The following is a 23648-nucleotide window of genomic DNA, read 5'->3' as shown; positions in this document are numbered from 1 at the left end:
TTCTGTGTAGGGAAATGGGAGGGGTACCGGGAACCGCATGGGTGTGTGGGTTCCTCAGCTCCTGCTACCAAGGAGCCAGTTCCTGGGGAAGCAGCTGCGCTGAGGGACCAGGCTGAGAAGGAAGGGGAGGAGGAGGGATATGCTTTGCAGGGCTGATCTTGCTGGCCTCGTCCAGATCTACTGGCCTTGTCTGGATGTGCTGCCCCAGGGTACTCCCCACACGGCACAGCCTGGGCTGCCTCGTGCTGCCCTCAGCCCTGGGCTGTGTGCAGCAGTGCCCCGGCTCTGTGCTCCCAGCAGGGGATGCTTAGTGCCCTGCCTTGGCGTGCTGGCTGTACCCCCAGCCCAGCCTCTGCCTCTAGGGGCTGGCCCTCACCAGGCAGCCCCTGCTGCTGCCGGGATCGTGGGAGGGCAGCGGAGGGGCTCCACTGTTCCAAAGAGCGGAACTCTTTCCCCTTTCCATCTCGACTGCAAGGCCTGCGTGGGCTGCTGCGGTTGCTCAGTGCTGGGGCCTGCTGAGTGTTTGCTCTACTGCTGGAGAGTAGCCTGTACCACCTTGCATCAGAGACATGTCGAAACCAGATTCCCCTTGGGACTGTAAGGTTGAAAGTGGTGCAGGGCAGGTTTGAGATCTGGCGGCCTGCAGCGAAGGGACGTGGCCACTCGGTGGCTCTCGGGGCTCAGCTCTGAGTTCGGCTCCTGTATTTCAAGCGAGTCTGCTTCAAGCTGCTGGGCTTGGCAGGCACCGGGGCTGTGCTGTCACCCAGCCCCAGACAAGCTCAGTACAGGTCACACTTCTAGCCCCGGACATGTGCCTGATGTTCATGCTGCAGCAAGGCAGTGGTGAGGCAAGACTGAGGCTGAGGGCTTGACTGGCCTGCCCTCGGCTCAGAACAGGGACTTCTGCTAAAACAACCCCCAAGGTGTTGACATGAGACTTGGGTGGCTTGGTGGTGGCGGCTCAATGAGTCAGAGCCAGTGTTGCGCTGCTGTTGGAGGGCAGGGAAGAGGGCATGACTGGTTCGGTGGTAACAGTGTCCCCAGCAGCTGTAGGGCCACCTCAGCTGTTGTGCCACAGCAAAAGGAGAAATGCCCACAACTCTCTTCTTGGTGCCTTGTCCGCACCTCTGTTCTGTGAGGGCTGTGGTGTGACTCCAGTCCCCCTCGACCACCCAGAAGGGCCATTGAGCCTCCCTTCTGCATGGCTGTCGGGGATGTCTCTGAAGTCTGTACCACGGTGTCTTTCAGCACAAAGCAATTGCTTAAAAGCAACTTCTCATCTTGGAATTGGTTTCTCCTGCAGTGTCAGTGATCAGCATGCAGCATCCCCAGGGGCCATGCGGCTTCTGGTCTGCAGGTACTGCTGATCTCTCGAGGTGGGAGCACGGATTTCTCACTCTCCTCACCTGAAGAGCTGTTTTTGGTGCCCTTTGCAGCGTTTAGCTACTGACTGCTCTCATGGGGTGCCTGGATGGTTGGTACCATTTGCTTGGGAATTAAAGGGAAAACAGATGTAGCAGTGAATGGTCTGCGAGTGCCTGGCTGCAGGGCTAGTCACTGTTCTTGTGGCTTCAGATGAGACACCAGTATTTCATGCTCCTGCAGCTCCCTTCACAAATGTGCCTGTTCTGCTCCTGCTGATTGAGCAGGAGGGATTTTTTTTTGTTTGCAATGTCCTTGTTTTCCTGCTGTGCTGGGGCTGAGCAGGGCTGTGAGTGAGGGGGAGAGGTGGAGGAGCTGGTGGCTCTACTCTCCTCCCTGGAGAGCCACAACCCTGCTTGGGAAATGGCAAAGGGGAGTGCTGTCTCTTGTGAAACCTGCCCAGATTTTCATGTGTGCATGCACCCCTGGGAGAAGGGGCCAGGGACTCACCCACAGCACTGATGAGCACTTCTGCTGAGCTGGAGCACGAGTGTGTGTGAGCAGAGACCTGCAGCTCTTCCCAGCATGACTGTTGGGAGGCTCTGTGCTGGTGCAGAGCAGCCTGCACCAGTCATGATTCCTGTGGAGCTGTTGCTGCTGGAGGCCACAGTCTGGCTGGGAGGCGTGGTGGTGGATGCAATAGTGGCCAGGGAGACCCAGAGGGGCAGATCCATGTGGAGCCTTCAACAGTGACAAAAAAGACACTGAGGTGCTGGAGCATGTCTAGAGATGAACAATGGAACTGGTAAAGGGTCTGGAGCACAAGTCTAACAAGCAGGGGCTGAGGGGGCTGGGAATGTTCAGCCTGGAGAAAAGGAGACTGAGGGGAGACCTTGTCACTCTCTACAACTACCTGAAAGGAGGTTGCAGTGAGGTGGGGATCAGTCTCCTAAGTAACAAGTGACAGGACAAGATGAAATGGCCTCAGATTGTGCTGAGGGGGTTGTTAGATTGGATATTAGGAAGAGCTTTTTACTAAGATGGTTGTCAGGCACTGGCCCAGGCTGCCCAGGGAGGTGGTGGAGTCCCCATCCCTGGAGATATTGCAAAGCCGGTAGCTGAGGTGCTGAGGGACATGGGTTAGTGATGGGCTCGGCGGTGTGAGGGGAGTGGTTGGATTTGATGATCTTAAAGGTCTTTTCCAACCAAAATGATTCTAAGATTCTATGAAATTCCTTAGGAGGAGGGGGCACAATGCTCTGAAAGGAGCTGTAATTACACGGTGGGGATGCTGATGCCCATGAGATTCATCCAGTGACTCACTCTGGCACAGCAGCCCTTCAGGCACACTGGAGTCACAGGGAGCCCCTTGCACCTCACTGAGGCTGGAGGCCAACCCAAGCCAGGCCTTGACCCCAGGGCACACAGTGTGCAAGAGCAACACTTCACAACTCGCCTGTGTGTGTGTGTACACACTGCTCTATCTATAGATCTCCTCTTGCCACGCTGGAGCGTTTCTTCTGCCTGCAAAAACTTTTACAGGTGAGATGTTTCTTATTTTGCTCAGAAATACTGGAACCCCTTTACCCCAAAATCCTGGCACCACAGAGCAATAAAAGCCTGAGATGTGAGGCCCCGGGCTCAGGGTTTGGGGTTGTGACTCCAGCTCCTCTCCCCTCCTGGAGGATGTCAGCTCAGTTCGCCCCAGACTGAAATAACAGAAAATACCACTACAAAAGGACATCTGAAGGCATGTCCCTCCATACCCAGCTCGCACATCTCCTCTCCCATGTGTTGTTCCTCAGTTATATGCTGAGTGTTGTCAAGCACATTTTATATTTATCTGAATTAAATCTTGTCCTGTTTATGTGTGCCCAATATCCCAGGCTAATTCACGTTTTGTCCTTCCTTGTGCTTTCCATCCCTTCTCCTCCATCCATCTACAAATGTGATCAATGTTACAATTTATTTCCTTTTCCTCCTCCCTCCCTCTCCCACCGCTCTCTTCCAGGACTGTCATTAAAGTTTCTAACAGCAGTCCGGGGAAGGCTGACCTGCTCTTTCCCCTTCTGAATGCCTCCTGCTCATGAATGATTCAGTTGTTTGGACTTGGGCTGGCAGCTGTGGGAATTACTCAAAAGAAACTTTTCAGAGGTTTGTCCACACTTCCAAGTTGAACAGTCCTGAACCCCAGAGCAGGGAGGGGAGACCTAAAACATAGCACAACAGAGAAGGACGCAGATGGGTTAAAAAACCCCAACCCTGCCTAAACCTAAATGTCATTCAAATGTATTTTCAGTTATTGGCATGGAATGGGACTGTTAAATGAATTCCTGTCACTGTTTCTTTTCCCCCTTGTCCCCTTTGGTTGCACTTCCTTGTAGTGTCCGTGCAAGCTCCATGCAGCCTGGGTTGCAGCGGCACTCCTTAAGCTCTGCCTGTCATCTAAGGAACAACAGAAGTATTGCTCCAAAGGAGTTAGGATGCCAGGGAGCTGCTGATCTCTGGTGACACTCCACTTCCCAACCCAGCAGTGGGAGACACAAACTGAGGCCTCTGGTTCAGCATCAGTTACAGAGCTTTGAGTAAGCTCGGTGCTGCTCTTGCAGGCAGAGGTGTCTGAATGGGAGCACACAAGTTGTACTTTCCTCACACTGCTGGAGAGATGCTGTCATTTCACTGCTTCGGGGTGTGGAGTTCTTCCTGGACCAGGGCCCAGGGATCCACATACCACCAGCCTATGGGGTAACTAGAAGCAGGCACTAGGCTAGGGCAGAGAAGGGGGGGAGGGTTTGGGGAGAGGGAAGCAGTTCCCACTTCACCTGCTTAGAGCCAGTGCCGGGGAACAGCTGCACTTTTCTGTCTCAGTTTTTAATGATGCTTTTCCACCTCTCCATGCAGGTTCCCCACCTGCACAGGCAGCCCCCTGGGCAGGGTTGAGAACAGGCTATAATTAAAGCATTTATGCCTTTAATTAGTCTTTTTTTTCTCAATCTGCATTCTCTCTCCTGGATAACCTGTGAGCCATGCTCTGGGCTGCCTTTTAGGGCTTGTAGAAGGCAAAAGTTGCCTTGCTTCCTCCAGCTAATTGATCCTGTCCCCAGTCCCACCAGAAGTGACAGGAGTTGCCCCACTTGTCCTTATTGAAACCAGTTGGTGCATAGGTGTTCATTGGAAGGTCCAAAGGGGATCTCAGGCAGCTCTTTGCAGGACTGGGGCTTCCCCTCTGCACCTCCAGCCCAGGAGAGGGGCTCTGGCACCAGCCAAAACCTCAGGACTGGGTGTGGGGCCAAGCCCAGCAGTGCTGCCCTCAGCACATGGGCTGAGCTGTGGACCCAGGAGATGTGCTCTGGCACTAAAGCAGTGCAGCCTGAGGGTCGGCTGCAGGGCTGTGTGCTGAGGAAAGGGCTGTGGGACAGGAGCAGGGAGCTGTGTGGTTTGCATTGCAGCCCGTTGCTCCCTGCAGAAAGCCAATAACGTGGCCCTGATGTGCCACTGCCATCGTGAGCTTCTGCGGCCGCAGGCAGGAGCCGCCTGCTCCCCAGTGCCCTGTGCTGCCAGGTATGTGTCTGGCCCTGCCTGGCACAGCCCGGGGATCGCAGCATCCCCCTCCCTGCCTGGCAGGAAGGAGCAGCCCAGCCACCACAGCCCCTTTTGAGGAAATGGCCTGAGCACTTACTCTCTGCAACGAGCTTTTCCTGTGCAGAAGCTGCGAGATGAGGCAGAGATGGGGGATGCACCCTGTGTGCCAGGAGCAAGGGATAGATAAACTCTGCAGTCAACAAACTGTCACATCCTCTCAGCTGTGCCCTGCTCCAGTTTTTATTTCCAAGAGCAAACCCAGCCCTGCTGTTCTGCAGGTAAGTGCTAATTTGGATGTCTCTGACACCAGGGTGAAGGGGGCAAGAGCTGGTGCTAGAGCCAAAGTGAACATCGCTGCTGCCAGGAAAGTGATACAGAAATTAAGGTAGAGGAAATACAGAAATGCTTTTTGCTTCAGCCATTTCACAGAGCAGTGCCTGTCTCCTTGATGACCATTTGCAGCTGGCCTCCTGAAACTTCTGTTTGAACTTGCTGTTGAGCACTTGCCTACTTCCAAGACTCATTCTTCCCTTCTTGCTTGAAGAGAAAATCTCTGATGTCTCCTGCAGAGAGGAAACATCATCTCTGTCTGTTCTCCCATGGTGCGGGATGCTGCCCCAAACAGTAGGGAAAGGGGCTTGGAAAAGGGCAAACGGAAAAAATGGGTTGCAAATGGAAAAAATGGGTTGCAAATGGGATGACAGTGCTGGGCCAGGAGTGAGGTTTCTTCTCAAGGGGAAGCAGGGCTGCCCCGTCCCTGTTTTCCCCTCCTTTCATTGCTGGGACATCTTGGGGACCATATGTTCTGCATCCTGGTCTGCAGCAGCCCAAAGCTTTGGGCAGAAATAGGTGACATCCAGGTAGGAGGAGTGTGAGCGAGGCTCAAAGTGCAAATGGGTCATGGTGGTGCCCTTTGGTAGAGTTGAGTATGAAGTTGGGTGGCATGCTCTGTGTCTCTGCCCTCTTCAAGCTGAGAGGCCTCCAAGCTTGCTGCACCCTTGAGGGAAGCTCCTGCCTGAGGCTGAGGGTTGAGCAGAGCCAGGGCCAGACATGTGGTGTGGTCCAGCACCCAGACCACGTGCTGTCCCTGCTGTTTGTGCAGAAGCTCTCAGAAGCATCTCAGTGCTTTTTAGGCACCTGGCCCCAGTCACCTGATGGGATTAAACCCAGCCTCTATCACATCTGCCTAAAAGTTTCCAGGGGAGCTGCGGCTCAGCTACTCCCTAGAGCACCTCACATTGCCCCTGGAGCTGAGGCACCAACATGACTTTAATACAACTTTTTAAAGTATGCATTTGTATCTTGTAAGCCCTTGAGTACAGCAGAGTCCTTTTTATATTGAAATTCGGGCTCCTCAATAACATTTTATTATGAGGCTTGCTATTTCTGGAACTGCTGTTACGAGCAGGGCACCTAACATCTTTCGATATGAAATCATTAAGGGCACAGCAGAGTTCATTACAGGGGCATTTCTCCGGATTAAGAACAGATCAATACCACATACTAATATCACAGCCTGGTACCTGGCTTTGCTTGCAAATAGCACATCCAGAGGCAGACACTCTCCTCCTGGCCTCTTGTGCTCTTCTTCCAATATCTTATTTACTGTTTTCCTCCAAGCTGTTGTGATGGATTTATAAGCAGACAAAATCCAAAGGTTGTTTTTCCTTGAGCTACCTGAATATTGTAGCTTTTAAAATAAAGAAGAAAGAAATAACTGGCTTAAGCCTGTGATATTGCAGTAACCTCACTTGCAATATGACTTCCCAGCTGCTGCCGGCACAGCCCCTGGAAGCAGACGTGCAGCAGGGAGCAAGGGCCTGAAACTCTCTGGTTATGTTTAGCTGATCCCATTCAGAGTTTTAAGTTTCAGATGTTTTGACTTGGGAAAAAGATGAGGAGGATTTCTAAGAAGCCTCCGACAGAAGGAAGAGGGTTGCTGACCAAGTATCCCCTGGGGGAGGCACCTTCTCCTGTGAAACCTGCCCTCGGTTGAGATCTGGAAGCAGCTGGAGGCTGTGGGACACGCTGTGGGCAGGCAGTGAGAGTAAACACTGTTGTCTTGGTGGGTCTGGGACAGCGTGGCTACTGCCTCCAGGAGTGGCCTCTGTGCAGCCACTGCACAACCACCTTGAGCCCGGAGCGAGGCTCCAGCTTTGCTCCAGACAGCGCAGCTCCATGTCCAGACTGAGTTTGCCCATCTGTGGTTTGAGACAAAGGCAGGACAAAAGGGGTTTAACTGTGCTCAGCACAGGGCTGCAGGGGGGAAACAGGGAGTGCCAGGCCCTTGGGACCACCAGCTGCTCCGGCTGTTGCTCAGCCGCTGAGAGCCGTGTCTCGAGATGTCTGCTGCTGGAGCTGAAGCGGGAGTTTGTGTCGCTGCTCTCAGCACAGTGTGCGTGTGGTTCGGTACCAGCTCTGGTAGCTGGTGTCAACACTGCTGAGGCCAATGGCATCTGCCCTTCTTTATTTATTAGAAGTAATGATTCATCAGTGGAATTTAATGACTACTTTTTTTGCCTTTCAAAACTGTTGCTTAATGGAGGAAAGCAGCTGTTTGTCCAGGTTGTATTTAATACTGGGTGGATCCAAAGGGGGTTTTGTCAAGTGGTTTTGACAATAATAATAATAATCTTCGTGCTTTCCTTTACTGGTTTGCTCCTGGAGGAAGGCCTCCTAGTCAAACTCCTATTGCTCCTTTAAAAAACTAAAGATAGTAATGGCTTCAGCTGCACATCTCATTGTGAGGAAAGGCCTGTAGCAGAGAGCAGCACTCCTCTTGGGTTTGTGTTTAAATTTTCAGGGGGAATTTGAGCAAAGCCTCTTGTTATGCCTCCAGCCCATGTGTTAGCTATTCCATTGCTGTGGATAAATTTATCAACTCAATTATAAAAGTTCTGCATTGCCGCTTTCTTTGGAAACAGGAGGCTTGCGGGTTGGCTCTGTGGCAAACTGGGATTGTATTGAAGAAGAGCTGGGCAGAGCCCATCAAGTAGTGGCGAGTGGCTGGTTGGTGTTTGCAGGAGCACACCTGAGTTCCTCAGGGCAGCCTTTCAATGTGCATTATGGGCACTGCTCTGATTGCCATTTACCCTATTATTCCATTCAATGATTGTTTTCCCCCTTCTCTCTCTCCTAGCACTGTCTGGGAAGGAGGATGCTTTCACACCCTCTCATAGGGAAGACAGTTAAAATGACACAAAAAAAAAGGTCTGTGTATGGAACGGACACTTTAAGGCAGCTTTCAGTAAACAGCTGGAGACAGTTGGGCTTTAGCTGTGTTCTCGTACCTTCCAGATTGATGGAGCAGTGATGCTGCTGATTTCTGAACAGCTATGTGAGCTCAGGGCAGCAGCTTTCCATCAGCAGTGCCTGTGCTGGGCTCTGCCTACAGTCAAAAAGCACCTTTTTTAGCTATTTAAAGATATTCTATTACAATCTGAGGGCAGTATATGATGGTTGTCCTTGGTATGAGAGTGAAGACAGTGGGTGCTGGTTGGATGAGGCTTCTCCTCCTTGTAAGTCTCTGGTGGTTTCTGAAGAGGGCTGAGTGGCATCTCAGAGGTGCAGGCAGGACACCACCCTGCTCACGTGTCACAGCCTTGTGCAATAGGCCTGCTCACTCTTGTCAAGGCCTTGCCCAAATACACACCTTAAGGCAAATCAGTTGTTTGTCTTAGAAAGTTCCAAGCAGTGCTGCAACATGGGGAAGGGCAAAGGGAGGCTGCGTTGATGATGTGACCAGCCTGGAGAAAGCAAAAGAGAGAGTGGAATGGGACGGACACAGACCCCACCAGCATTGAAGGAAAGAGCCCCATTGAGCTTCATGCACTTGGATCAGCCCTCGGAGAGATGTTGGTTAGGATGGTGGCATTTGTGTTAATCTCTGAAGTAACTCAAGGCTTGTAGATAGTGATGAAGCCCTCGAGAATGTGGAAAGCAGCAGCACAAGAGCTCAGCACCTAAAGGTGGGTTCTGAGCACATCTGTCCTCCTACTGGCAATGATTTAGTTCATGTGTTTTTAAAAAGCAGTTCATTTCTTGGAGTGCTCCAAGTAGACCTGCTCTTAAAAGAAAAGAGGTCTGATTCCCAAGGAGCAGGTATTCAGTATTCATTCCTCCTAGCCCCAAATCCAGCCCACAGAGTGGGGCGTGGGTTAATTCAAACCCATCAGTGCCTATAGAAAGTCTTGACTAAAGCCCTTGCTGCTTCCTTTGAAGTTTGCTGTTAACTGCTGGTTTCTTGCGCTCCTCAAAGTATATGGCTTTTAGCTTTTTGTCTGCTGTTCCCTGCCTTTCTTTGATCACTGTTTGTTCAGCTCCTGAAAGCAGGAAATACTGAATCTGTATTCTTAAAATGCTTCATATTTGAGAGGGATAAACAAAGGACTTTGCTGCATGAATTTTCTAGCTTGGCTGTTACAAGACATAGTGTTCAATACACTTGGCCAGTAGTATTAAGGAAGGTTCTCCTCCCCCTCTACTTTGCCCTGCTAAGCCTACATCTGCAGTGCTGTGTCCAGTTCTGAGCTCCCCAGTTCAAGAGAGAAAGGGAACTGGTGGAGAGAGTCCAGTGGAGGGTCACTACGATGATGAGAGGACTGGAACATCACTCTTCAGAGGAAAGGCTACAGGATCTGGGGCTGTTTAGTGTGGAGAAGAGAAGACTGAGGAGGTACCTTGTCATAACTTATAAATACCTAAAGATGTCGAGAGGATGGGACCAGTCTTTTTTTTCTGTAGTGCCCAGTGACAGGGCAAGGGGTAAGAGGCACAAACTGGAACACAGGGAGTTCCACTGGAACATGAGGAGAAAGACCTTTGCTGTTGATGTGAGGGAGCCCTGGCACAGGCTGCCCAGGGAGGGTGTGGAGTCTCCTTCTCTGGAGGTTTCCAAACCCTCCTGGTCATGTTTCAGTGTGACCTGATCAAGGTGGACCTGCTTTAGCAGGGGGTTGGACGGGATGATCTCTGGAGGTCTCTTCCAACCCTGACTATTCTGGGATTCTGTGATACGAGAGCCTCAGGAAGGCAATTGTGGGGAAGCTTGTGTGGTGCTTGGGAGCTACATGCATTCACCCCCGCTGTCTGTTACCTACAAGCATAAGATGGGGTGTAGGTCACCAAAACAAGCGACTGACAAAGTCTGGAAGACATGCATTTGTGGAGAAGGAGAAGTAAAATTGGGGATGTGAAATCTAACACTCTTTCCATGTCCCTATATATTTCTGTAAAGGGGTGTCCAAGGAGAACGAGATGAAGGTTCAAGTGAGACCTGCTCCTGTGTTAGTATCGTGCTGTTTCCAAGCACTAGCCAGCAGCAAAGCTGATTGCCTTGCAGCCCCCCAGGGGGCTGGAGTTGATGAAGCCAAAGGTAACTTTCTTCTTTTTTTTATTTTAATGGCCTTAAGTACTAGAGGTGCACACAGCTGAGCCCTGCAGCAAGATCTGACAGCTCTTTGAGTATCTAAGGCTTGGACACCTCAAACAGCTTTTCTTAGTAGAACTTAACGGACTAATCCTGGCCACTCGAGGGGTATAAGGCACTCCATGCTTCCAGGCCATTTTAAGTCATGTTGAAGTTAATGAAAAGACTCCCACAGACTTCAGTGGGCAACACATCAAACCATGTGACATGGCAAAGCTGGAGCCACGTGCAGCCTGTCCTTGCTGTTCAAACATCTCTATTGTGCTGTCGCTATTGAACAATTAAAGGTGCTTTCTCACGGGCTGGAGGAATTGAATACAAATTGGATCTGAAAACAAAGCCACAGTGTACATCATGGCAGAAATGTGCTGCAGGGGAAATCAAAGCTGAGTTCATCAGCTGGGCAGTCAGAGTCAGGTGGAAATGTTATTTTGGAAATGTCTCAGCTGAGAAGTTCTAGGACTAAGAAAATGTTGGTGGCTAATTAAGCTCAAATGGATACACACGGGTCTGCTCAGAGAGGGGACTAAGTAGAAGTGCTATTTTCTTATGAGGATCAGTACTGAAGTTAGAAATGATTTGGAATTAAACTGCTTTTAGAGGCAAATAGGCTATTTGGTTTCAGTGGGTTTTTTTGGCAGGGAGAAAATATTGTGTTGTTTTGTAGAGCTGTTTGTAGGGAAGAGGTAGCTTGTGTTCTGGATCCTCATGGTTGGTTCCCGGGGAAATGGAGTTTTGTAGCCACAGGGCTAGTTAGGTGTTTCTGTGGCAATGTACAGGCACAGGGTTTGTGCACTGTGTATCACCAGGGTTCGCAGAGTTCTCATTGTGCTTCATACAGACAAGAAGAACATGCAAGAAGTCAGACTGTAGTATCCAGTTCTGGGCTGTGTTTGGGGAAAGATCATGGGAGGGAGAAAAAACCCAGTGCCTGTCTTCCAGTAAAGCACCCTGGGGTAAGACCCTCCCAGGAGCTATATTTTTAGAGCCAAACTCCTTTTGAAATATAAGACTTGAGGCTCATTAGGGATAGGCATGAAAGCAATTCAGTTCTTTCCTGCAGATAGACTCAGAATTGGATCAAGAGGGTTTGTTCTGTTTTGATGTTTCAAGAAAGGTAAAGCTTTCCAAGCACACACATACCTTGGGGCAGGTAGAAGCAGGACACTAGACTCCACAAGCAGATTCCTCAGTGCTTCCATGACCTCAGCTCCAATTGTCTGCTTCTTGGGGTCGTTATTTGTATAGGCCAGTGGTGTGTGCAAGTCTGCAGCCTGCGTGATGGGCCTTCTGTGACACTGATGGTGCTTGCTTGTTTTTCCACTGCCAGGTTAGGATCATCCCTGCTAGTGTTCCAGAACAGACTGAAAAATGTCTCAAATGCTTCCTTTGTAAAGCGAGTAAATGACCACAGAGGAGTGGTGGGTTGTTTTTTCAGTAATCTTTCAACTGACAGATGCTGTAGGTAATTAAGAGCTGTATATTCAATGCAAGTTCTCGGGGTTTTTTTTGCCACTTCTGTGTACCTGTTGATTCCACTAAGAGCTCCTTTTTGTTAGCACTCTGGGAAAACCAAGGTTAAGTTTTGTTTTCCCCTGTGTATAGGCACGTGTCTTTTACATCGGCTTTAACAAGTGCAGTTGTTGTGAGTGTATTTAAACAGCTCTTCTCAAAGATTTGGCAGGTTAGAAGGCAGATCCAATACACTTATGTTATTAACAGCTGCAGAAGCAAACACAGGAGAAATGACAGCGAGGAGGGAATTACTTCCCTAGTTACCAAAGAGCAGGGGTGAATGCTGGGATTTATAGAAATCCATTGGGAAATTCGTTGATTCTTTAGGGAAGAGGATTTCAGCTCTGCTTCTGATCCTAACCCTCCCAAGGACAAAACTCTTGAGACAACCTTTCACATGAAGATGATAAACCGTTCACTTTGCCGTGTTACAGAAATGGCTTTTTTTGGTCAATGCTGCGTTTGCAAAGCACTGAGGAAGCACTGTGAGGCAACAGAGAGGCTGTCGTGTGGTGTGAGCTGATGCTGATGCCCACCGTGACTTGCTCCTGCTGCTCGCACAATCTCGCCGCTCCTCGTGTAACATCTGCCTGACAGAGCGGTCCCAGACTGTCACGGGCTTCCGCTGCACCCTGCCTTCTGCCTGAGAAACAGGAACGAGAGCCACCAGGGTGCATTTGTCGTTTTCCTTGTAATTTTTAAATGAGACCTGCTGCATTTTTGCAAGTCACATCTCCATTGGAAGTATTTAAGAGCTATAGCTTTTCACGTCAGACAACCTGCATCAGCTTTGAAAAGAAACATGTTATTCTAAAGCAGCAAACTAGATTTGAAAGTTGCTTTTGCAGATAGAAACCAAGTCCTGTAGCTTGTCTAAGGCAGCTCCTTGGCACTGCTGCAGCACAGCTTTCTGCAGTCCTCTGCCAGCCAGGGCTGCTGCACTTTCTCCAAGCAGCTCACGGGCCGATCTTTCTGGGAAGCAGCTGGCACATATCTCCGTGTAATGCTCCCCTGTAATGTGGAAAAGTGTCCTACAGCAGTTCAGTTTGGAAAGGTCATCCTATATGTCAGTGTCCCTTTAAAGGATAGCCTGAAAGAGAAGTGAAAGGTTTTGTTCTCAAAGTGCATGTAGGTAGCTAACACAGCAGGCATGCAGAACATAAGCTACCCAACCAACTATGAAACAATGCCAGAATTAATTGCTTAATTCTCTTTGCATCAGGGTAAAGCATATGCTTCTCAAACGTCTTCAGTGAAGAACTGCTGAATATGGGAAACATCTACTATTGCCTTGTACTAAATTGAAAAGCAAGTTCAAGTGTAAAGAACTTGGGGTGGTGATAGCCAAAGGCAAGTTGTCTTGCAGCCTCCTTTGTGCGACAATCTAGTTTCAAGGGTTGTGCGTCCAAATCGGGCCCCGTAAGCATATTAAATAACTACCAGCTCTGGAAAACCGGGTTTTGTTCAAACCAACTTCTCTGCAGCTCTTCAACTATGGAAAAGAATCCACATAGATTCTTCTTACGCAGCAGCTGATATGCAACCACTCAAGTTTAGTGTTTAGACTGCACACTCAGGGATTTTACTTTCCTCAGGGCTGCTGTAACCATGGTTTGTCCTACATTTGGCACAGGGGCTAACACTGCATTTGATCAGAATCCTGAGCACACAGAAGTCAGAACTGGCCCCTTTCATTTCCAGGTCCAATGTGGGTCTGTCTGTGCACACACCACTCTAAATGGGGTCAGAGAAGAGTGTGAAATGTGGTGTGGTCTGGCCTTGAAGGTGCAACAGGAAGGTTGAGAGCTTTTTGGCCGAGTGTGCCCATCTAGGGGCAGCTGACCTCTCAGCCTTTCATTGCCCCAGGAGGGCACAGAGCACCACAGGCAGTGCTGTGCCACACACGCAGCACACCGCAGAGCCGACGAGATGATGTCCAAGCCTCAGCTTGTGCACACCAGCTCCTGAGTGTTTGGCGAAATCCTTTGATCCTCTTCACAGTAGCACATGCCAGTTCTGACATGCAGTGCTGTCCCTGGGAACACTCATATATGCCTTACTGATGATGGGCAGTGCACCATCCCATTCTGTTTTTTCTAACATAGCAGCCCGTGTTTGGTAAGAACAGGGGCAGAGAGTATGAGCTGACTCGAACCACCATGGGAAGTGCACCCTGCACCTCTCAGCAGCCTTCAGGAGCAAGGCCTGGAAAGCCTTCCTGCAAAGTGGCACCTCCCCCTTGCTGGAACCCCAGAGTTCCTACTCTTGCACTTGCTGACTGCAAAACCCCGATCACTGAACAGTACTTGGCACCTCAAACAACTGGCGCAAGCCGGGGCCAAGACCCAAGCACGCACTTAACTCTATCCAGAAACTGGAGAAAGGCTGCAGGGAAAAACCTCCTTTATTTTAACATTTGTATGAAATAGAATCTTTCAATGTGAACAGACAGTTGTTTTTGCTGGCAGAATGATCTAGAAGTTCCCAACACAACTCCAAACACAGATTTCAAAAGAAGCATCCAAACTTTTAATGTAATCTCCAGATCTTGGGGAAGTGGATTTCATCTTTCCTGGAAAGAGGTGAGTGGTTCACAGTGGTATTTTCTCCAGAAGGTAAACATCTCTCAGCACTTGCACTACAGGTGGCTTTCGTCCTTCACTGCCTGAAGTCCAGTTTCACATTTAGAATGAGAGATACGTTCCACATGGCTTGCAGCACAGCACTTTCTTCATCTCATTTCTCCAGGGGTGCATAATTCAAAAGCTTCTCAATCAGATCCACGTGGGCTAGGAGCATTCTGCGGCAGCAGTATCTCTTCAAACCAAGGGCATCCAGGGCATCTCTATTAATGAACAAGAACAACAACAAAAAAAAGATAATGGATGAAGTGAGTCAGAACCACTTGTAAGCGTTCCTAAGCAACACACTGATTACTTTCAGCTTAGTCATAGAGGAAAACTTGTTTGCAGTTCAAACTAAGAAATTTAGCACGTGCTGTTCACGTTCTTTCCCACTCATTGCTGCTGATAGGGTGCTTGCCTGTTGGCCTCAAGAGCTCACGACCTTCCATTAAAGACGGGGTCCTGCTGACACAACCACCAAACTCTGAGGTAAGTGCAGAACTTCCACCAGAACAGAATGCTCACTGACTCTTACCAATCTTCTCTTGTGAACAACCCTCCTCGTGAGGGCATATTTGGTCACGAAGCAGCAAGGTTAAGTGAAGTGAGATATAAGTGTTGTGGTTTTGGAAATAAAGTTTTAGTCTTCACACCTGGAAAGAGACTGGTACATTGTTAACCTCAATTATTAAGTTACAGTAAGTTTCAGTCTCTAGAAAAGAGAGTAGCTGATCTGGTTAAAATTCTGATCTATCAAGCAATGTGAATGCAGTAACAGGAACGCTGTCCTGGGACATGGGAAGTAATTTCCACTCCTCTTAAAACCCTGGACAGTGCCTAACTACCCGTGCTGGCTACAGCTCCTGCTAGTCGTATGGCAGAGGCAGTGCAAAGGCACTAGGCAGTCTCCTGCCACAGGAACACAGAATGGCCCCTCAAAGCACTGCTATCCATGCTGCTGCTAGCATCCCTCAGCACCCTGATAATGCAGCCTTTCTGTCAACTGAGGACGATGCTCATCTACTCCACAAGATACATTTGTGATCTAAGCCATGTGAAAAGCGTGAGAGAAGTAAAAAACTACAAACAACTCCAAATGCAAACTACCCCACACAGGGATGGATGCCAGTTCTGAGCAAGGCTAAAATCCAGTTCCTGTGTAAGAGGACGTTCAGTTATACAACCTCTTCCTCACAAGGAGGCTGTGCAGGCTGCTCAATGAGAAACTTGTATTACCATCTTTCCATTTAAGTCCTTCCTAATGCCTGCTCGAGATCCTCAGGGCTGAGTAGAGAATGTAGGGGCTCAGTGTACCCTGAGCCACTGTGTGTGTCTGCAATGGCTGTTGCTGTCAGACCTCTGAAAGACAAGTGACCCTACTCTTTAGCACCACACAACCAGCCTGATACTCCTTCAGAGCTTGACATCCATGCAACAGGAGTGGTCTTTAGATCCTTGTGATGAAGTGCAACAATCTAGTGTTTGCTTGATACAAATGTAACTTCCTGAAACCAGTAAGAAGCTGAGATGCTTTTCTAAAGCACTAATGTCCGAAAGGAAGCCTCTGTATGGGCTGCACCACAGTGGAAGGCTGGCTGGCTTCAGGCAGCAGGGAGTAACTCCATGCAAACTCCAATGACATCAGTTAGTACTATCCACTTCAAGGGCTTAAACAGAAGGGCTATTCATTTGAAGCTAGCGCTGGCAGAAGTAATTTCAGGGAAGTAGATGAACTGTGTTTTTTGAAAAAGGACGTTTCTAAATAATACCACATGATCTCAAAAGCATCTGCTGTCTGTTGTCATGCAAGTTTTAAGAGCTATATGGAAATTTTGAACCTTCAAATGCAGTTATCAGACATGCAAAGTGTCAACAATCACAATTCACCCCCTAAAGGCCACTCACAGAAGAAAGGAGACTTAGGAAGAGTACTGAATGATTTTCAATGGAGAGACTGATGAAATGGTGGGGAGATGGGACATCTGTCCCCTGCAAACTCTGCAGTGAGAAGCCCAGAGAAAAATCACAAGTTTCTACAAGTTTAGATGAAGTTCAAAACCCAGAGCTTTCCTTCCATGTTTGTTCTGTGTTCTACATGTTTAACATGACAGAACATTTTCAGATTTACTTTAGAGGAAGTGCAGTGAAACCTGTGTTGTTAGTGTACATTCTTTTGGTAGTTCACAGGTGGAAGTCCACTTAAGTGAGCAACCCCAACCATCTGAATACAAAGCAAATACTTTTTTCCTTCAACTTAACAGTTTCAACATCACATTGGGAAGCCTCTCAAACTTCTAACATTTCTTTCCCCCATTGCAAGCATCATGTTGTTTTTTGTCTCAAAATTTATGACAGTGTAAATATTTCTCAAGAGTTACCTTCTCAAACCCTTCTGAAGTAGTCCCACCACTGCCAGACCCTCCTCGTGCTATTAAAAGACAATTATGGCTATGCAAAGCATGCACAGACTTCTTAAAATAGAATTGTTAGGACTATAGTCAGGCATCTAGCAGTTAAACTTCCCCTTCCTCCCAGCAAAGCAGTGTTTTCAAACAAGGTTAGCAATTCTGGGTAATGATTGTGAAGTGCTTTTAAGAAAGACCAAAAGGGGCAGCCACTGTCAACACTGTTTGTTACATGTTATGCCTGTAACTTCTTTTTCATCTCCCCTTTATAAAAACCTTACGCTGGTGTCACAGTAGACTGTACTGCTTGTTTCCTTCCTTCTTATTCCCTACAGAGGTAAACATCTGAGACTGCTTTAGGTATAAAGATTACGACTTAGCAACAACTCAGGAAGATTCAGTACTGGGGACATGAGTACTTTCATACCTACTTAAATTCCAATTTCTGGTTAAACAATCAGCCTCAGAACGTATCTGTAGTTTTTTGGCCTCTCTGTAATACCATGATCCTGCAGCTATGTACCTCATGCAGCACGGTGCAATCTCATCTAACACCCGACTCCAAGAAGACGCAGAAACAATACCCACCCTTCTGTGTATTCTGCTTGCAGAAGGCCCAGATAGGCTTCCCACTTGTTTCCAACTATTTTGCCGCACGTGAAACATCGGACTGGGATGATCATTTTTGCACCGCAGCTGAAACATCAAAACATCCCGCATCACGCTTCTGCGAAACCGCTCGATACCGCACTCAAACACGAGGAAGGCGCCTCAGCGCTTGCGGCCGTGTCGCACGGCGGCTCGGCGAGCGCAGAGCCCGCGCTACGCAGCGGCCCGACGACAGCGGCGCTTCATCCACGCTCCGCACCGACGGGCAGGCCCGGGCAGGGCGGCGGCGCTCGGCTGGGAGCCGCAGACCTCACTCGCTCCGGCCGGGAAGGCGGGAGCGAGCCACCCCTGCCCCTCGGCCAGCAGCGGCAGGCCTCGCGGGGGCGGCTGTAGGGCGGTGGGAGCCCCGAGCCGAGGCACCGCTCGCCGGGCCAGGCCTCTCCGGATGAGGCCGATCGCGGTTGCCCCCGCGAACGCCCCGGAGGCGGCGCGGAAGCTCCCGGCCCCACCGAGACACCGCGGCCCGGCCGGCGGCTCTTACCGTGATGGCTGCCCCGCGCTCCCGGAACGGCTGCCAGGGCGCGACCAGTGCGGCGAGGCGGGGGAGAGCGCGGCGCCGCCGGGTAAGCCGACGCGGCGGAGATAGGGGCAGGCGCTGCAGCGCACCCCTGCTAGCACGCAGGACGGCGGGATGGTAGCGGCCGGCGCTACGGGGTCCCGGGCGGCTCAAGAGAGTGGGCGCGAGGGGCGGGCTCGCGTTCGCGTTTCGCGTGTGGCGCGCTGAGTGGCAGCGGGGCGCCGGGAGCGCAGAGCAGCGGCACCGGCGGCGCGAGCGACCGAGCGCGGCGCCCGCCCCTGCTCCTGCTCCTCCTCGCTCCCGGGCGGGAGGGCACTTGTTGCGTTGCGAGGACGCTCTAGCGGCAGCGGGACTTCTCATCCCGTCCTGGCTGAGGTAACGGAGCTGTCCGGGGCGGGAAGCGCAACTGGTGGCTGCAGCCCGGCACTCGCCAGCTGCGACGGGGACCCTGGCGAGCGGGGCTGTGGGTCGGGTGCCCGGCGGCATCCCGCCTGCCCGCCGTCCGCTCCCGCGTGGGCCGGGGTCCCCGCGGCTCCTGTCCCCAAAGCGGCTGGAGCCCCTCGCCGCAGAGGCTGAGGGGAGGCCGGCCGGGGCAGGGCGTGAGGGGGTGGCCGTGGCGGGGAGGGGCCCCCCCGGCGGTCAGCTGCCGGCGTCGCTTGTTGCCGTGTCGGGTCTGGGGAAATGCGGCGGCTTTTGGGGCCGTTTCTCTGCCGCTTTTCGCGCCGGGCGGGCGGAGGCTGAGGCGGCTGCTGCCCGGGGTTGCAGTCCGTTGCGCTCCCCTGCCGCCCGTCCCAAGGGGCTGTCTGTTTACCGCTCGTCCCGCACAGCCCAGACAGCGCTCGTGTCTTTGGAGGCAAACTCGCCCTCGAGCCCCAGTCACGTAGCGAGTGCTACGGTGGTTGCGGCTTTGCCGGGAGTTTTTAAACTCTGGGGTCAGGTTGGACTTGAGGCTGTCCCGTTTAACTTCCCACGTTGGTCCCGGCTCGCTGTGCCCCGCGCAAACGCGGAGCGGTCCCGCGGAGGCGTGCGCTGCCCTCGCGGTGTGCGCGCTCCTCGGGCACTGCCACAGCCGCAGCCCGCGTGAGCACGGCTTCCTTGCGTGGGAAGCAGTGGCTAGTTGCAAGCAAAGCATCCCTTTTTATTGCGAACCCCAAGCCGGGGAGTTTTGCTAGCTGAGGATAACGTGTCTTGAAACTGACTACTTGTATGTCGTTAATCTAGGGATTGGGGAAGCATTAGGCACAGACTCTGTGTGCTTAGTGAAGGGAAGCATGCTGTGATGGCTACAAACTTTAGGGATAGACACTGCAGTTCTGGAGGCTCCGGGATGAAGCATTAGTCTGAACACTGTCAATCCTTACTGGTAGTGTTAGCATTATGCTAATTGTCCTTGGGCAGAAAAGAAATTCTCCAAAAGTGGTTTATTTTACTGCTAAAGTATCTATGAATTGATATAGTGCACAGTGCAGAGCCATTACTGTCAGGCATATAAATAATTGTGTCTTAATGCACAGCTTATGTTAATACGTCTTTCGTGACTATTTTTTGAACGACTGGATTATTGACCTTCTGCACAGAAATGCCAGACCTAACTTGAACTGTGAAAGAGCAAATAATTTTGTTTTAACAAATAAGAGTATGAGGTTGTCTTGAAAGTGTTTTTACAGTTCTGGTTGCTAGTGAAAAGACAGTGATTTTTGCAGTCTTATGAACAATTATATGCAGTTGTGAACAGAGCGAATTGACTTGGCCAGAGGGCAGGTGAACCTCCTGCAATCTCTAGATTATTATCACTATAGTTATTGTAGACCATGGGTAGCCAAACTGTGTCCTTTTTTTGGGGGATGGGGGTGGGGGGAGGAGGGGGTTGGGGGGGGGTATGTATATGTGAAAGAATTTGGAGATTGTACTTTGATGTATTTTCAGCACCAAGGCTCCAAAGTAATTTACTTCCTGAACTGTGCAGTGAGAGGCATTTGTGTTTGGAGATGGAAATTTGCAACTGGAAGTGAGAAAGAGAGGCTGTCACAGGGGCATCATGGCAGAGCCACATCATTAGATGTATGTTAGCATCTTATAGCTGCCTTGTACAAACGTGCTTGCTTATTTCCTATAAACAAACCTGAATTTTAACTTTGAGACCTATTTCTGGTCTCTGACTTTGTTTAGTATTACTTTTTCAAAGAAAAGATTCCTGGGCTCATTCCCACAGTATTACTTTTATGCCTCTTCTGGATAAGCCTATCACCCAGCCAAAGCAGGTTAATGAACTAATAGGTCTTTTATGGCTGTAGCTGCTTTGATCCTTGAAAAGGCAAGGATTTTTATGATTTATGACCTGGACAGACTGCTACATACTGAGAACATTCTCTGCTCAAATTCTTGTATCCTTGGTTTAATCTGGCCATTTGCCAAATCGCAAAAGGCTTAAAGAGTTGGTGGGGATGTGCACGGATGTAGCTAATAGGAGGAAGAGTCAGTATTTTATGGGCTGTAGCTCATGGTGATTGAGGTAACTCTGTAGAGTGAACCATTTGTGCCATCTTTCAACTCTTGCAGGTGAGCTGGGTATTGCTGGCATGCAAGTGTTACAGTTTAGTCAAATTTGGTCTCTTTAACCATCCTTCTGAAGAGGGATGGAGACTGGAAGAACTGGAGAATCAGGTCTCTTGTAAGTATCTTTTGAAGAAGGGGTCCTGTCTCCTAGAACTAATACTAAAACTGCATGAATCTTTCTTGCAGTAAGTTCTCATCCCATTTCTGGTTTCTTGCAGCCTTCAACAAGCAGCAATCTCCAAACTGTTGATTCTTTGCGCCTCCAGACTGCCTGATGACCAGGAAACACACTGGGGCGCTCCTGAGCATTTAGCAGAAGAGACTTCCCTAGAAGTGATCGATTTGAAGTAAATTTGAGAACAGCAGACTGCTTTTCTAATGTGCTTCTAGAGCAGCTTCTGTCATGTGGGGCACTGCAGAGAAAACACCCCATGTCCTGCTTAATGCACTATAAGACTTCCTCCTGTGATCTGAGCAGCTTCAGAAAGTTGACACTGGTCTATCATATTATCACTGTTGAGTTGAGGCTTGTTTTCAGCTTTGTATGTGTGGATTTAAACTTACAAAATGCAGCTAGGCATGACTGCTTCAGGGCATTGCTAGGGATGAGTACTGAAATCCTAGAATGGTGACTAAGGAGTAGATCCCGCTTCCTGTTCTCTCATCCACAAAAAAGTAAGGGAAAATATTGTTGTTTGTTTAAAAAAACAACCCCCAGAAAAGTCAGTTAAGTGACCTGACTGACTGAACTACTCTTAAAATACTTTTATAGCTTGAGTGGCTTTATGACCTCCTGCAGCTCATGTTGGCAGATTGTGTCTTTTGTGACCTTGTCTCTGTAATTAGGGCTGTAGGAAGGAGTCGTGGGATCTCTGCACTTGTATCGTGAGAAACCAGGGGCTGAGAATTTTGTTGTTGTTTTCTTATTTTGTTTTATTTTTTTTTTTAAACTTTGTGGGTTGCAGTAGGTCATGTTTAGTTGTGCACCTTCAGGAGCCAGGAGACTTTTCACCTTTCATTGCTTTTCACCTTCTGTGGTTGTTCCCTTTCTTCTGACTTCGCTTGCTTCAGCATATCTGTAGATAACTACCAGAATGGAAAACTTGGGTCTTTTAAGATCTGATTTTCCAGTTAGGTAGCAGTTTTCTTCAAGGGTAGCGAGTTGTTATTTAAATATGGGACTTTTTAGAACAACTTTTCAATGAAGGAATGTTTTGGTACTATTGATCATGATTTCCAGTCTTCTATAAACCCTTGGATAGCCCTGTTGGCTCTGTGTAGAGGTAAAAGCTCTGTTTCCTGTTGCATCTGTGGTCATTTAGAGGAAGAATGTTATCAGTTTTTACCTCACCTTTGACACCTCAGAATAGTGTACATAATTGAAAAAGTTTGTGGTACCATTTTCAGTGTAGTACCCTTTGGATCTCAACAAACCAGAGAGAGAACAACCCTAAGAGAAAGACTTGCGTGAGTCTTGATTTGAGTGATTCAATGGGACTTTAGTCACAGACTGAAATGTGACATGGAAAACTTAACAAATAAATATGTAGCAGTAGAGAGCCAGAGCGAGAGAGGAAGATTAACAAACCCCAATGTGCAAGATGAAGCTTGGCTGCTGTTTTCTCAGACACGTTCTCCACTCCAAGGCTATTACATTGTGCGAATTTACGTCCGGGCTTTCTCTAGTCCTGGGTGGCCACTCAGAAGTGTGTCATTCATCCTGTTCCAGAAAAGGGAAATAAAAGTGGCTGCCTCTGGAGCTAGCTGGTGTGATTTAGGGTGGACTTCCCTCCTTTCTTTCTAAAGCTTGCAGGCTCAAGGAGCAACAATGAAGCTGGAAACTTGATTTGTTTTCACTTTGGTTTTTTTTTATTGGGGGGGGAGTTGGTGGCTGTCTGCCCCATTATCTGTACGTCCCCCAGTCCCTGCAAGTGGATCTAGCTTTACATGTGATGCTAGAGAGGCTGGAAGAAGCCAAGAAAGAGAGGCAGAGATGATGGAAGGAAGAAAGACTTGTCTACTCTGCAGAGCTTTGCATTGTTTCGTTGTCCTGCATGCTGTTTAATAGCTACTCAAGCCCTGGGATTTAGTGAAACAAATAGAGAAGCTGCTAAGCAAGTAGAAATGGAGAGAAACCTCTCTAAGCTGGGCATGTGAGTGCAGCTTCGCTGTAATACCAGACAAGCCTGATGCTGTTGGTTTCATTAAAAGCAACATTCGTGGCCTCAAAGCAGCGTTTAATACTTGCTATATATTTTTATAAATATGCTGACCTTATCTGGTAAGCCTGTAATATTTTTTGCAATGAAGAGCAGCTGCTGCATAAATACATATATAATATCAGTTGCCAATTCTGAAAGCTGTGCTGAGACTGTGACTTATTTGAAGCTGGGCTGCTATTAAAAGGCAGGTGGCAGGATGTTTATTTTACACCTTGTTAATTGCTTGTTTTTCCTGCTGTAATTGGCTTCCTAATGGGGGCAGAATGCACTTGGTTTTGCACACAAAGCTTCATTAGTGACAACCGATGGAAAGGATTCAGGGGGTGGGATTTAGATGAAATACATATATATTGAGTAACAGATGTCTCTGCTAAATAGAGTGTATGAGGACTCCCATAGATGTGCCCAAAAATGCAAATGTTTTTCCAAAAAATATTTTAAAGCGTCCTTGTGTTAGATATAAAGATCACTGCTTATGACTTGAGTAGGGGCCAGAGGCTTTGTCTTGCTGTTCTTGTAGGGCAGAGAAGTTGTTCTGCTTCACTGGGCAGGAGTTGGTTTGCTGGATGGTGCTGTGTATTTGGGATTCCAACAGTATAGGTGTGTATCTCGTTTCTAAAGATACCTTTAATGATCTCTGTGGCATATCTAGTGGTTGCCCCTGCTAACAAACTGGGAGGAGATGGTGAGTAGTGGTGGTGTTAGGTAGAGTTATAAGATTTATGGAGCCTTCCCTGCTGCTTATGTGTGTGCTATTTCAGGTGTCCT

At 49.2% G+C, this 23648-nt stretch overlaps 2 protein-coding genes across 6 annotated transcripts in view; one reads left to right on the top strand and one right to left on the bottom strand.

Annotated features, from left to right (window-relative positions):
- Positions 1-14273: 14273 nt before the first annotated feature.
- Positions 14274-18158, bottom strand: POLR2L (RNA polymerase II, I and III subunit L). Its single transcript, XM_062000477.1, has 3 exons — positions 18067-18158; positions 17505-17612; positions 14274-14732 (listed from the first exon to the last, which is right to left on the bottom strand). Exons 2-3 carry the CDS (start codon positions 17597-17599, stop codon positions 14624-14626), a joined length of 204 nt encoding a protein of 67 aa, XP_061856461.1. The 5' UTR covers positions 17600-17612; positions 18067-18158; the 3' UTR covers positions 14274-14623.
- Positions 18159-18387: 229 nt separating this feature from the next.
- TSPAN4 (tetraspanin 4) overlaps positions 18388-23648 on the top strand; it is a 465001-nt gene continuing 459740 nt past the window's right edge. For 4 of the 5 annotated variants that reach the window (XM_062000473.1, XM_062000466.1, XM_062000469.1 and 1 more), the window contains exon 1: positions 18388-18477. The gene's annotated coding sequence lies outside the window, so the exon portion shown is untranslated. The remainder of the gene's footprint in view (positions 18478-23648) is intronic. The other variant, XM_062000476.1, reaches the window with a different exon arrangement.

Source organism: Colius striatus, chromosome 7, assembly GCF_028858725.1.
Source record: "Colius striatus isolate bColStr4 chromosome 7, bColStr4.1.hap1, whole genome shotgun sequence".
In the NCBI taxonomy this organism is placed as follows: Eukaryota; Metazoa; Chordata; class Aves; order Coliiformes; family Coliidae; genus Colius; species Colius striatus.
This window is presented reverse-complemented; position numbering and strand designations above follow the sequence as displayed.